The 15,012-nt window shown below is 42.0% G+C and overlaps 1 protein-coding gene and 2 non-coding genes across 4 annotated transcripts in view; 2 read left to right on the forward strand and 1 right to left on the reverse strand.

Moving 5' to 3' along the window:
• Positions 1-229: 229 nt before the first annotated feature.
• trnar-ucg (transfer RNA arginine (anticodon UCG)) lies at positions 230-302 on the forward strand. The gene has a single exon. It is a non-coding gene; the product is annotated as a tRNA-Arg (tRNA).
• Positions 303-1,008: 706 nt separating this feature from the next.
• On the forward strand, positions 1,009-1,082 carry trnai-aau (transfer RNA isoleucine (anticodon AAU)). Its single transcript has one exon. It is a non-coding gene; the product is annotated as a tRNA-Ile (tRNA).
• A 4,147-nt stretch (positions 1,083-5,229) lies between these two features.
• atp7b (ATPase copper transporting beta) overlaps positions 5,230-15,012 on the reverse strand; it is an 18,451-nt gene continuing 8,668 nt past the window's right edge. For both annotated transcript variants that reach the window (XM_023427065.2, XM_087179495.1), the window contains exons 3-21: positions 13,931-14,176; positions 13,569-13,732; positions 13,332-13,493; positions 13,183-13,256; positions 12,832-13,015; positions 12,513-12,746; positions 11,831-11,922; positions 11,532-11,659; positions 11,298-11,452; positions 10,959-11,093; positions 10,653-10,847; positions 9,471-9,653; positions 9,123-9,306; positions 8,386-8,526; positions 8,159-8,301; positions 7,861-8,064; positions 7,666-7,783; positions 7,005-7,107; positions 5,230-6,883 (exon numbers count right to left, since the gene is read on the reverse strand). In XM_023427065.2, the coding sequence (XP_023282833.1) occupies positions 6,622-6,883; positions 7,005-7,107; positions 7,666-7,783; positions 7,861-8,064; positions 8,159-8,301; positions 8,386-8,526; positions 9,123-9,306; positions 9,471-9,653; positions 10,653-10,847; positions 10,959-11,093; positions 11,298-11,452; positions 11,532-11,659; positions 11,831-11,922; positions 12,513-12,746; positions 12,832-13,015; positions 13,183-13,256; positions 13,332-13,493; positions 13,569-13,732; positions 13,931-14,176 (3,107 nt within the window). In that variant the 3' untranslated portion in view covers positions 5,230-6,621. The remainder of the gene's footprint in view (positions 6,884-7,004; positions 7,108-7,665; positions 7,784-7,860; positions 8,065-8,158; positions 8,302-8,385; positions 8,527-9,122; positions 9,307-9,470; positions 9,654-10,652; positions 10,848-10,958; positions 11,094-11,297; positions 11,453-11,531; positions 11,660-11,830; positions 11,923-12,512; positions 12,747-12,831; positions 13,016-13,182; positions 13,257-13,331; positions 13,494-13,568; positions 13,733-13,930; positions 14,177-15,012) is intronic.

Here is a 15,012-nt window from a genome sequence, read left to right on the forward strand (position 1 = left end):
CTCAAGGTAAATTCATTCTTGAGTGTCTAATAAATTAAATACAAAACTGTTAACAAGGGATCTATACTGAGCAATGGTAAGCCATATTAAAACCATTATCTTCCACTCTCCAATAAATAATTCTGACATTTTTTCCAACTCATAGATCTACCCAACTTTTGACCTTAGCCAAGCAAAAAGGTTTAAATAATGGGGAGACAGAAAGGGCCCCTGAAAGAACATGCCATGTGACCACGTGGCCTAATGGACAAGGCGTCTGACTTCGGATCAGAAGATTGAGGGTTCGAGTCCCTTCGTGGTTGATATTCGCATGATACTTTGTGAAGTGTTTGGTGGAACTGTCACAGAAATAATAATTAATGGTGCAATGACGCCTGAGAAAACACACATTCTTTTGCTCCAAAGAAACATACTGGAACACAATGGTCTGTCTTTGTGGAAACTGTAAGATGTCAGTGTCTGTCACCCATACACACTCCTCACCTTTATCAGTCAGAGCTGATGCATTACGCAGCACCTTTACGGATCATTGTTCAAGGCTCAAGCATCTGCAGGAGAGACAGAATGAGAGGAATGTTTACACTGAGGTGCCCTTAAACTGTGATAATACAGTACAATAAAGTTATAACAGTGGCGTGCAATACAGAATGTAAAATATGTTGTTTGATGCATCATTCATCATGTGACAAAGACAAATTTCTGTAACACAATAAAGTGACTGTGAAACTACTTTTAGTTTGAAAATAAAGAGTCAAATTTGTTTGTATTGTGGTTTTAGTTTCTCTCTTAACACTGTCTATACCCAGTCAGGTTTATGATGAGCAATCTCTCTATCACAATTTTATTCCTCTCGAGAGACACCACCCTGGTGGTCACAGCAGAAGTATTTAGTTAGCATAATAGGAGCAACGCTTACAGCTACAGTGGCCAATTTAAGATCAATGGATTGAAGTGTAGTTGTGTCTTTCTACAGCATAGGCTTTTTTTCTTCTTTTGTTTTTTGAAGTAGGCCGGTTAGCTCAGTTGGTTAGAGCGTGGTGCTAATAACGCCAAGGTCATGGGTTCGACCCCCATACTGGCCAATAGCTTCAGTCCTGAAAGCTCTCAATCATAATGCTTTAAAGAGGAGAACTCATCACTGTCATGGTTGATGGTAGGCTACAAATTAAATCATTAGCTTTGACTTTCTAATACATTAATATGACATTTCATCCGACTGATACCTCCACCCAACTTTTGAGCTAAGCCTAAAAAACTGAAAACAATGAGCTATAAGAAGGTAGATCAGTATTTTCAGCACAGCAGTTCCAGTCCTGCTTCCAGTCTATAAAAAAAATGTTTTTTGTCTCTGTCACACTGACAACTTAAAATGCCCATGCACACACGAACACACACACACACACACACACACATGCACATACACACAACTCACCATCGGTAAGAGCGGATGCATTACGCAGCACCTTCACGGATCATTGTTCAAGGTTCAAGCATCTGCAGGAGAGACAGAATGAGAGGAATGTTTAAGCCGTGACCTGTCTGTGTAGTTCATCTCTTTCTTTCTTTCAATACAACTCAATTTTCAGGGCTAACTTATTTGTATCACTTTCTAAAAGAACCGATATTTAAAGCTGTTTACACTAAAATGCAATTAAGCTGTAGTAGTGATGTATAATACTCTGCAATACAGAATGTACAATATGTTGTTTTATGTTGTTTAATGCATCGTTCACCATGTGTCAAAGACAAATTTCTGTAATACAGTAAAATGACTGGGAAGCTACTTTTAATTTCAAAGTAAATTGCTGAATATATAAACCAAGTACAGTTTTATTGCTGCTGTTATTACTCTCATTGAGACGATGGCTTGCTGACAGCATAGCCAGAAGTCTTCCCTCTGCAAGGAAGAATTTAATTTTCTCCTCCTCTTTCAACAGGGGGACTAAGATTTTCTGTTTAATATTTATCCTTGTAAATGAGTTGAACCAAGGCATACCTATCATTTTTAATTCTTCAGCACGTACAGTATAAAAAGAGGCACTTCATCTACTACACATACAGTAGAATAATCATAGTTTGTGCCTTTTGTGTATTATTATAATTACCTGTAAATCATATAGAAATTGTTCTTTTTGAACGTGGAGATCTGAAACAAAGCTGGAGACTGTTATAATGCATACTTCCCTGGTTTTTACGGATGTGATACAAAATCTATTTATATCAACATCCATAAACCCACTTAGAAATTATAGACAAATATGCTCCTTATAACTGCAGAACTTGCCTGACAACCATCAGGTTTTTAAGTTTTCTTCTGTATTGTACTTCTGTATAAGTAATGCAGAGATAGTGGTCAGTACATCTAATTGTACATGACAAACAGGGGCTGTTAATAGAGAATTTGCCGAGATGTAAACAAATATACAGTGCTGTCAAAAGTCTGAGACCACTTTCCCAAAATATGAAAAACAAAGGTACATTAGCTAAACAAATGAAAACATTAGCTAAAGAGAACGAGACAATATTGCTAAAGCAAACTAAACCATAGCTAAACAAAAGTACATTAGTTAAAGGAAAGTAACAAACAGATAAACAAAAGAACGTTAGCTAAACAAAAACTTTAGCATGTAGCAATAAAATAGCTCCGGATATCTAACATAGCTATGAAAAATGCAATGTGAAAATTTTATTTGACTAATACCACAAAAACAAAGGCGTTTCAGAAATGTTACGAACACAAACTCACCTTTTAGAGGGTCTACATTTTTGCTAATGTGCTGCAAGCTAAAGCTGCAGTTTACTCAAAGCTGCTAGGTACACTACGATTTCTGTGTCAACCCTTTAGTCATGTGATGCGCAAGGTGAAAAGTTTGCATAGTCATTTGGGAGGTTCATTAGGGTAATTAATTAACCTAGTGGAGCATCTTCTCGGGTTGAGTCCTCCCTGTTAAGCTGGTCTACTGTGTCTTTGCTGCAGCTCTGCTCCTGCACACCTGATCCAATTAAGTTCACATGAAAATGCGTCTCCCTCCCTTAATTGGATCAGTGACCAACCACTTTATATTCAGAGCATGTTCATGCACGAACACATTTTGCCCTTCCACGAGTTGAAATGCATTTTTCTTTTTTTTTTTTACATTTCCTTGTCTTTCTTTTTTAGTTTTATGCCTTTCTTTTCTCAAAACTTTTACCTCTCAAGCATTTGACAATCTTGGCACACACGTCCACAAACATACTGGAGACATTCATTGTCACTGAAATTGTTTCTGAAGATGGACAATAGGGTGACGAGACACCGGAGAAACAAACAAACCCTGCAATGAATACAAATGCCTGTTGTTTGGATGTTTCATGGAGCACGTAATGTTTCATGGTGACCATCTGTTCCCCAAAATTGCACAGGGAACCCACGCTAATGGTGACATATTTCTTTTCCTATCCAGATCTGTCCATTCAGGATGAATTTTCACATGTCAACGCAACAGAAACAGAAGAAAAAAAAAAGGAGCCACAAACAAATAAAAGTATTCACTACACACTGTGACAAAAAGTTGAAACATTCCCGCTGAGATGGTCTTTCAATTTCGGATGCAGTCTTGAAGGAAGATGCAGTTTGTTGGTTTAGGGAGGAGGAAGATAATTCACTATCATTGTGTTGCACAGGGGTTGGTGTATGAACACGCTGAGAGAGGGCGGCTCAGATCACGATGAATTCTTAAAGATATGAAACATTTGAAATGTGTTTTTCTGTGTGTGTGTGTGTGTGAGAGAGAGAGAGAGAGAGAAACAGATGAAGCTGAGTCAGATAAAGAAAAAAAATGCATTTTCCAAGATGTAGTTTTAAAATCTATGTATGTGCACATGACAAGAAAGAGAGAGACAGAGAGAGAGAGAGAGAGAGAGAGATGCACCATGGCCAAAAGTATGTCAAAGATGACACCCATATGTGTTGGTGAATATGAAGGTGTTTCCTCTGGGGATGCAGATGTTGTGCAGCCCCAGTGGACCTAACAGATAAGGCACCGGCCTTGCGGATTCAAGTCCCAATTGGGATTTCTGGATTTTATTCATTCTTTTACACTGTGGTTTAACAGTGTAAAACATCAAACAGGATTTGTTGTGGAATAAACAAACCTCTCAACAGTAACTTAAAGTAGTAGTGTTAATTTTGAGACCTGTTCCAGAAGGTGAACAAAAATCTTGAAAGGATGAGTTGGATGAATGAACTGCTGAGAGTTCACTAAACTCATTAATTTAAGTTAAAAATATACATATAAATGTTGTTTAATTTAAGGTTATATGAAACTGGCACATACTTAATTAAAAATGTTTTATATTTTGAAGCCCGGTTCCAATAGGCTTTGGCACAACAAAAGAAACCAGTCAATGCCCTCAGCAACCCATTATAACCAGTGGCTGGGGAGGTCATTTATCAGAGGCTGCCCTTAAGCTCAAGAGCACACAACAAAGAACCTGTTCGTATCTGTGAAGGGAAAGTTTAAAGCAACTACGGTCTATCATAGCTAAATGTACCTTTGCACAGAGAAATGTTTGATCCCTCTGGGCTGCTGTTAAGTACACTTAATTTTTTTCCTCCTCCACTCTTCTTGGGTAAGAGGATTGTCTTTGCAGAATAGCAGAAAAATCTTCACTCTGGGGTTTGCAACCTCTAAACTACGTGAAAATGTTTAGATAAAGCTGACATTACTGAACCACTGCTGGGGTTTTTATATCTTTCTTCAAACCTATAAGTCGGGAAAATATAGGCCTGCTACCCTGCACTGGGGAGCACCATTATGACAAAGTGAAGTGCAGTACAACTTTTTCTTACTTTGTGTTTAGTTTAGTTTTTAGTCTTAAGTTAGAAGCAAACAAACAAATATAATAACAAATAACAAAGTTATTAAAGGCAAGTTTTAAACAGATATATTTGTTCGTGTCTGAGATATGAAATGACTAAATAAACGAGGCTAAAACCTTCCTCTGAGGTCGCAGCATCGTTCTGAGACCATCGGACTGTGTCTGCGGGTATTTTCCCCGGCCTTAGCTGCCGGCTGAGGATGATTACAGATGCAAAGCTGAGCAAGCATGCTGTGCATCCGTATAACAATGCTGTAAAATACATTCTGACAGCTGGAGCGTAAACACGTTCCAATGGTGATAAAATGCAGCAATAAAAGATACTAGGAGATACTGAAAGCGAGGATGCAACACAAAGCTACAAAGCTAAAAAATTAGCCAGTGATTTATGAGAGAAGGTGCCCACAAATACAAACAGAAAGCCTTCAGACAACACGTCGTACAAATGGGTTCATTTCAAACAAACCCCAACATTCATCAGCATCTTAGTGTTGTTGTGATGTCATCTCCCAGGCAGTTAAAGACTCACTCACACAGGAGTCAGGTGACACGTATATATATATTATACTGCATTACATTATACTCTCATGTGACCGCCAGGTGGCTGAATGACCCTCGTCTGACCTTAACGACTCTCAGGTGTGAATGACCCTGTGGAGGTTGAACGCTGGTGACTCCCCTCCTCCCCGAGGATACTGTCAGTGGGAGGTGAAGCGTTTCTATGTCCAGTTGCTTTTAGCACTTCAAGATAAAGAAAAATCATAATGACATTAGAGGAAATATCAGTTTCTGTGGCACTGATGTTAAGTCTTTTTTTTTAATCAAATCGTATTTAGCATTAGCACAATTTAGCTGAACATTAAGTGTGTGTGAATATGTGGGAAAAGCCATGTTCCTAATATTAAAGTCAGTGTTGTAGAAAAAATAATTAATTGCACTTTTTGGCATTTCTTATTGATAACATCTTTGCTTTTCCTGCCATCATGTCATAGTCTGCCGGTCCATTATGAGTCATACTTATATCTCTAAAGCCCATATGTCTATTCACTTGTGATTAAGCTCAACAAAATGTGAAATTGATTCTTTCTGGTTAAGTATAGAGTCCATGGATGAGATCATTTGATTAATCTACGCCATTTATCATCCCTGACACAGCTCGAAATACATGTGGACCGAAGTCCAAACGGTCTGAGCTCCACTTCTTCTTCCTCATTTCTATATTTAACACGAGAACTTTGCACTTGTGAGGTTTTGTTGAAGAAGGACTATTTAAAACATGGCAACAAGAACATTTTCTTTTTCTTTTTTTTTTTTATCTTAGATTAAATGACAAAATCAGGGCAGCTGGATGTGAAAGACAGGTGGATTATTTTTGAAATTGTTCTAGAAAATGATGATTTTGTTTAAACCTGAGACCAACACTCACACCAGCACAGACTTTGACCTATGTATATTGTTAAAGTGCATTTGTACAGCAGTTACTTTGAACTGACTAGCAAGCAAACCTATTTTCTACATCAACTTTCACTCATATAGCACCCGTCATCTGGTGTGAAATAGGAAAAATGCACAAAATGCTTCAGAAGCCGAGTCAAACTTAACTTGTGTGAGTGTTAGCAGCTTGATTTTCGGACATGTTCCAATTAGCCTCATCTATTTACATAAATACGTAGAAATATTACACATTAAGAGCTTCGCTGAATTCGTAAACATGGGAACCAGGCAGAAACCGTCTCAGTCCTTCTTCCCTTTATCCCTTTACTACACATTAAGGTCCTCTGCGGTCTGGTGATCCAGGAGGGAGCGGCGGTCCTGCTGCTCCTGGACAGAGTTAATGGATTGTCCCTGGCTGGAGAGGGTGGGCGGGGCCACGCTGCTGTGACTCAGCTGCTCCCGAGTGGGGAGAGCTGGGCTCCGCCGGCGGCCGTCCAGCCCCAGATGTGTGCTGATCTGAGACGACCGCAGGCTCTTCATTTGACCTCGCGCTTGCACCTCGTACAGCTCCACAGAGGTTTTCTTATACCTGCAGGAAACAGACGGTTATTATACTCACCGCTGAATTCAAGAGAGGGGGACTATAGAGACAAAAGCCACAGAATACACCAGGGGAGAAAAATGTAACATGAAAACTCATACAGACTCACATTCTCAGCAGTAAAGACGACAGAACCACAGAGACGGAGGAGGCAGCCATCGCAGCCGAGCCCATCCAGGGTTGCAGCACCAGGCCCACGGGCATGAACACACCTACAGCCAACAGAGGACAGGACGTTCACTCGTTCAGAGGTTCAGCGTGAAGCCTGTTTCAGTTTGGTTTTGCCTTTTTAAAAAGTTTAGGTAACAAAGCCGAAGTTCGCTTTTGAGAGGACGAGATCACAGACATTGATTTCACTGACGTCCACACAGCAAATCTTTCCTTGCAAACAATTTCCTTTCATTATCAGTATCTGCTGTGGTTTTTCAAAATAAGAGGCTTCATTCACTGTATAGTACAACAGTAATGTGAGGTTTTTACCCACAGAGATCACATGTTTAAAGGCTGATTCTGACAGTGCTTTGATTATTTATCTTTTAATATTTTAGGCAAAAAAAGTAAAGACAAAAAAGACAATATTGGCAGAAAATAAAGGCTTAACATTTTTTGTTTTCTTGTCAAAGTTTTCTTGGGGTTGTATTTGTGTCTGATATTTGGGAAAGTACAACTTTTATTTCTCTGCCTGATTTATAAAAAAGGCGTTCTGCAGTGTTGGTGATACGGCGTCTTGTGAGTCTTCAGGAGCTAGTCAGTGCACACTGAGTCCTTACCAGCAGCAATTGGTATTCCTAGAAGGTTGTAGATGAGAGCGAAGACAAAGTTGATCCTTATCCTCCGCACGGTCTTCTTCGACAGCTCGATACTCGCCACCACATCCAGCAGATCATTCTGAACAGTGCACAAACCTTCGGGTCAGACAGTTCAAACATGTCACAGTATCTCTGCTCAGACCGTCAGTCACCTACTCTGATCAGGACGATATCCGCCGCCTCGATGGCCACATCTGTTCCTGTGCCGATGGCGATGCCGACGTCGGCGCGGGCGAGGGCCGGCGAGTCATTAACACCATCTCCCACCATGGCGACTCGCAGGCCTTGTTCCTGTAGCTCTTGTACTTTGGCCACCTTATGTGACGGCAGCACCTCCGCAAACACCTTTCTGATCCCCACCTGTGGTCAACCAAACACCGGGCATTTTATTTCTTTTATTCAGCTGCTTCTCTTTCACCTTTTTTAAAATTCTTTGTAAATATTTGTGTCTTACCTGTGCGGCGATGGCTTTGGCCGTGCGTCTGTTGTCTCCTGTTATCATAACCACCTCAATGCCCATGCTCTTGAGAGTATGCACTGCTAACGCCGACTCTGCTTTCACCGTGTCTGCGATGGCTAACATGGCACACAGCACACCTGCAGAGACATCACATACAACATGTGATGAGGTACAAGAGGGGGCGCAACGACGAGGACAAAACTGTTTGGTCTCATCCTCACCATCTATAGCCACCAGGACGGCCGTCTGCCCTTTCGTCTCGTGGCTGCTCATGGCGGCATCAACGTCTGCGCCGATGTGGTGACCGTTCCTCCTCATCCATTCTCTGTTTCCGATCAGGACTGAGTACGACAGTCCTCCACCTAGGAGCAAAGAAAATAAATGAAAAAAAAATCTGTGTTTCAACAAGAAACATTTAAAATCAGATTTTTGTGAATATACAGGATCATAAAAGTGAAAAATATAAAAGGAAAATCCAGGACAAGGAGGTGACATCAGGTGTTTTTGTGCAAAATAAGAAATTCCATTATTGTAACTAAGGTATAAGATATACATTTTTTGAAATTGGGGTTTTCAAAGGGATTATTTTTTTTTTTATTTCAAATTAATGGACAAAAAAAAAACTTGTTTTATCTTATGACCATCATAAACCACATGTTCCATAAACATATGGCAATACAGGGGTCAAAGCCCACGACCTTGGTGTTATTAGCACCACGCTCTAACCAACTGAGCTGACCGGCCTGCTTCACACTGTGATATTTAAGACAGATACCTCTTATCTAGAATAGCTATTCCTGTGTAGATAAGAGGCTTTGTATAATGTATTTGTTTATATATTCTCCGCTGAAAAGATAAAGGCGTATCATGACTAGAGCCAGGTAGCTGTGGGAAAAAGTGTCAGCAGGTGTAAATATATAATTGGGAGCGGAACCTCCGAGAGCGAAAACCATCAGACCTGAAGCCGGGGCCTCGGCGGCAGAGAGCAGGCTGCTTTCGTCCGTGGTGGCCCCTGGAAGCAGGAAGCGCTCGTCACTCTGCTGCTGAAGCAGGCGCTCCACGTTGGACACGCGGCAGCTGATCCCACAGCCCGGCACCGCCTGGAAGTCCTGGCAGTAGCCCAGCACGTCACAGCCCAGCTCCTGTTAGGTGCACACAGACAAAGTCCTGGATCCACACACTGCTCACAAACAGTTAATAAAGTTCACACGCAAATAATCACACACAAACAGGCGTTAATGTAAACTGTACATGCTGATAAGCAAGATCAGATTATAACTCTGGTCTAACCGGCTCCCTCCCTCACCTCTTTGCAGTGTTTAGCAACGGCCATGCCCAGCGGGTGCTCGCTGCTGGCCTCCGCTGTGCCCACCACCGCCAGGATCTTCCTCAGGGGCATACGGGCCATTTCCCACAGCACCAACACACGAGTCACCTGAGGCACGCCGTTTGTTATCGTCCCGGTCTTATCGAACATCACCACTCTGATCTGAGGGAGCGCACACAAACACAGCGGAGTCACGGCTCCATCTTCTCTTTATGTTGTGTTTTTGGTCATCTTTGATTTTACTCCAGGCAAACATTTGATCATTCAACTGTAAACCTCTCGGAGATCATGAAAACACCTTTGAAGACCGAATAATGCAGCAACATATGGAACTACTAAAGTATAAGGTTTACCCTCTTTGGAGGGTAAATGTGCACAGAAAACATTATGCCAAACAAGACAGAAGCTCCTAAGGTGTGATATTGTTGAAAATAAAAAAGCAGTAACGTCCTGCACCACACGGTGTCACTAGTAGTAATTGGAATAAAATATTATATATAGATTAGATATTAAAATAAGCAGAAGTCTTGACTGCAGAGGAATACGTGTTTGGTGTGAGACACTCAGGGGGAGGATTTCTATTAGTGTGTGTGAATAGGTCTCATTTATCCTGCATGAGAGTAAAGTATCACTTTCATCCTGAGGCTGGTACGCTGCACGCCTGCATACCGATACATACTGCAGGCAGGTTGTTTTTCTTACCATAATGGATGACATTGATGCCTTGAATGAATCAATTCACGCACCAAATATTTGCTCTGCAGCCACACCATTTTGCAGGATTGTCTGGCTGAATCTCACAGAACAGTTAACGTTTCAACATGATTGTTGTTCTTGCACTGTAAGTTATTTGAATCTGATACTGCAGACGAATTGTTAATAACAACTTCACTGTTCAAAATGAATAGACACTCAGCTTTGCGTGGCTTGTGTGTTTGGTGCATTATAATCCCATTTACCAATTTATGATTAGTGTATTTTATTTATGTCTTATTTCTTATTTATGCACTTATTATGTAGAGCTACAAACATATTTGTTTTCCCAATTTTCACTGATTGTAACATGGATTTTTCTGATTGAAATCAAGTAAATTATATACATATTTAATTGCTAACAACCATGGTTATCAGATGTCAGAAGCAGGATGTAAAGTGCTTTGCCTTATGGGCCATCTCCAGCGGCTCGCCTCCTTTAATGAGGATCCCGTTCTGAGCTCCGACACCTGTGCCCACCATGACGGCTGTCGGGGTTGCCAGTCCCAGAGAGCAGGGGCAGGCGATGGACAGAACGGTGATGGACGCCTGGAAGGCAAAGCGGACGATGACCTCTGCCTTGGAAATGTTCTGGTTGTATCCCTGTGAGGAGGAGGAGGAGGAGGAGGAGGAGGAGATGTGAAAGTGATGTGAAGATGCTCACACAGCTGTCTCAAATCTTAAGAATATGAAAACACTGGCGTGCGCACCTACCGGGAAGTTTTCCTTCACGATGTCAAAGTTGACAAACCCGACTGCCATCCAGGCCACCAGCGTTAGCAGAGAAACGATAACTATGAAGGGCACGAAGTATCCACTGAGCCGGTCTGCAAACTGCTGGATGGGGGCCTGAGCAAACACAGGAGTGCAGAGGAGTTAACTGGAGACGTGCTGCAGGAAAACAAGGTCAGCGTTTACGGAAATTAATTGCGCCACTGTCGGCACATTTAAATCCGAACGCATGCTGTGTCCAAACTCTTTGCTCTTTATGCTCCTTGTGTTTCTGTTTGTCCGTCTCTACTGTAAATCTGAAAACGAAGCTGAGGCTGTTACCTTGGAGGTTTGAGCTTCCTCCACCAGTCTGACTATCTGAGACAGCGTTGTGTCAGCGCCGACGTGCGTAGCCTCCACCAGAAGAGCACCGTGAGCGTTGATGGAGCCGGCGATCACCAAACTGCCCACCTTCTTACTGACAGGCATCGGCTCGCCTGACAGGAAGAAAGAACGTGACACGTGAATCATTTCAGTCAGCGGTGTTGATGCTCTACGGCTACTTTCTCCTCCTACCTGTGATCAAAGACTCGTCAGCCATGGAGCTTCCCTCAATCACTTTCCCATCGACAGGGAACTTTCCTCCTGGGACGACCTTCACGATGTCGCCCCGCTGGACCAGCTCCACCACCACCTGCTCCTCACTGAAGTATAGAAATATATTTACAGTTACACATCATGTTCAAATATTATTGTTTCTATTGTTTGAAAAGTTTTTCTGACAGAACTGACTATTTAATCTACATTTCTCTAAGTAACACACATTCAAATGGGCTGTTTTGTTTTATTTCTATTTACTGCAGCTGGGGTCTCACCTGATGATGGAGTGGTCAGGTCCCAGAGTGACCACAGTGGCATCAGTGGCTTGAAGCGACATTAGCTTGGCCAAAGCCGCTGAGGTTTTACTCTGCAGACATGAGATAAAACAAAGTATTTAAAACCGGTGAGGACAGAAATCTGACTGACCTGACTTCATCATGAAGAGGATGAAACAAATAAAACAAATACAGCAACATTTTTTCAGTGATTACAGCAACGACGCAAATAAACGTCGTAAAAGTCGAGCTGGGGAAGGACAAGACAGAAACAAGGAAAAAAATCAAGCTCTTCTTCAAAAATGAATTACTTTGTTGCATACTGGATTACTTAGCTCTTACATTAGGGTGATTCAGGATGAATTGCTGCTATCTGGTCAGAGGTTTTACTGTAGTTGTTTGTACAACAAGGTCACAAGCAAATTTACTGTGATCTTCTGACAGTGTTACAGCAGCAGCTGATGGAAAGTTAATCATCGACTCCAAACACTCCTGACATGACCTGCAATAACATCCCACGGGTGAGTCATCAAAATATTAGTCTGGCAGAACCAGAGAGCCAAGAGTGAGATTAAAAGATCACCACCACTCTCGTGTCTGTGGAGCCGGAGAGAGCTAGTCTCGCTCTGTCACTCTGACTTACATCATGTGATATAATGTTTATCTATTCAATTGTTTTTACCTTTGCAACATGCTCCAGCCATCGACCCAGAGCAATGAACACAAACAGCATGGGTGGAGTGTCGAAAAAGGTGACGGGGCTCTGGCTGGCTCGCTCAGCCATGGCCACGATGAGGACCACGCAGGAGTAGATGTAGGCGATGGAGGTGGCCAACACGATCAGGACGTCCATGTTGGCTGTGCGGTGTTTTAACGAGCGATACGCCTGGATGTAGAAGTACCGGCCTCCAAAGATCTGGAAGGGAAAGAAAGGAAAAGGAAACATCATCAACAAAAACAGTGTGGGCTGGTTCTTAATTTTCCTCACCTGTTCTTCTTACCTGCACAGGTGTACAGAGCACGAAAAAGGCCAGGTTGAGGAGGGAGAGGCCCGGCAACAGGTTCTGCTCCTCGGGCATGGAGCCTCCATGTTCCTTGTGCTGACTGTCCATCACCATCATGTAGATCATGAGGCCCATGACAGGCAGGCCAAAAACCAGGCTGAGCAGGAAGGAGCTCTTCCACCTGCAGGAACCACAAACAAGACACCTTAGAAACACATCTCTCTTTTTCCATGTGGTTTTTGCACTGTTTTTTTCTACTGATTTTCATAAGCAAGCGAAGTATTTGTGATGGAAAACAACACAAACATGTGCCGTCTGAAGATTAGTTAGTTTAAAACAGATACTTGCTGGCTAATTTCTTCTGCGTGGTCGAGGTTGTTCTTGAATCCCTCCTTCTCCAGACTGGCCTCATATCCGAGGCTCTAGAGCGAGACACGGCGTCATGATTACACAAGAGGAGGCTTATGATCGGAGTATAAAGAATAAGTGATAGATACCTGAATGATCTTGATAATATCTCGAGCTCCGAGCACTTCTGGGTCAAACTGGATCTGCGCTTTTTGGGTGGCAAGAGCAACGGAGGCACCGAGGATCCCTTTGGTCGTGGTGAGCTTGGACTCAATGTTGTGGACACATGACGCACAGGTCATGCCTTTTATCTACAAGTGAGAGATGGTGAAAACTCCTCACTGTTTCTGGTGTTTTAGAAATCACAGTATGTTGTGAAGACTTACTGAGAGGTCCAGTTTCCCGTGTGTCGCTGCATTGTCTTCTATCAACTTGGCCCCAAAGCCCAAGTCTTCTATGAGCTGAGAGACACCAGCAGCGTCTATGAGGTCTGGGTCATATTTCACCTCTGCCTTTCCCGCCATTAGTGACACCAGCACTGAGATGATTCCTGGAAGTCAGAGATTGTGAAATACTGTCAAACAAACAAGATTCCTCTTTGTTTATCTTATTTTTTTTTGTTTTTATCAGTGAGACATTCTTGAAGGGAGAGCTACGTTTACTCAACCAATAACCCACATTTTAAGACCAAGGGATTCTCTCATATGCTGCAAACTGGTTAATAAAGAGCCTATTTAATCAAAGTTACCCTTGTGTTTGAGCAGGTTCCTCTCAATATTGGCCACACAGGAGGCACAGGTCATTCCAGTCACGCCGATGAAGCATTTCTGCACTTTAATGTCAGGAGAGTTGGGGTGATATCCCGCAGTGTTCGTCTGTAATCCGGTGCTGTTGCTGACTTCTGGCTTGTTGGGCGACTGCAGGTTAGGAAGGTGAGAGGGTCCGGAGCTAACGGTTCTGGACTTGTCATGACTCTGGATGCTGCTTACAGGCTCTGAAGAGGAGAACAAAGTCATGTGGACAGGCAGAGATGAACGGTGTAGTGGTGTAAAGTACATTAACAAGTATGCTAAATATCATGTCTGTTTGATGCAGCACAGTTCAACAGCAACACAAACTGCAGCCTTTAAAATGCAGTTTACGACGTGATGGAGGATTTGTTGCAGGACTGTCATCGTAGACTGGATTACTTTTACCTTGGTGCACCTAATAAACTGGCAGCTGAGAATATAACCTGCAATGTAACAAACCAGACTTGACTTTGAAAACCTACTGGACAAGACAAAGAGTCACAGTGCAAGATGGTTTCTCATAGGTTGACCTCTCTGACTCTGTAGGATTATTTATTATCTATTTCCTACAAGACTTTTTCAAGTAGCGCTAGCGTCAGGTTAAAGTTTTAACTTGTAAAAATCATGCAGCTGCTTCACAATCATTCTCTAATTGACATTTATGCCGAAAACAGTTTAGTTACCTAAATCTCTGCTCTCATTTTTCGGTTTTTATTTTCAGCTATAGAGCGTGTTTTTGTTTGTTTGTCTGTTTTAACCTGCAGTGATCAATGTCATTTTCATTCATCCTTGTTTGTGACACATTAAAAGTGTTGCATATTAGAGATCGACCGATATGGTTTTTTCAGGGCCGATACCGATTATTAGTAGTCAAGGAGGCCGATAACCGATATTTGGAGCCGATATTTATTTGCAATAAAAGGGAAAATATTGGCGTGAAAATTTTGAATAATGGAAAAATTCCACTTAACTTTGTTCAAATGCCTTTAATCATATGTTTATTTAACAGCTTTTCAGATTTGCAACATGTTAAAGTTTT

Source organism: Seriola lalandi, unplaced genomic scaffold (assembly GCF_002814215.2).
Source record: "Seriola lalandi dorsalis isolate HSWRI2012SDOR001 ecotype SW California unplaced genomic scaffold, Sedor1 jcf7180002054850, whole genome shotgun sequence".
Classification (NCBI taxonomy): domain Eukaryota; kingdom Metazoa; phylum Chordata; class Actinopteri; order Carangiformes; family Carangidae; genus Seriola; species Seriola lalandi.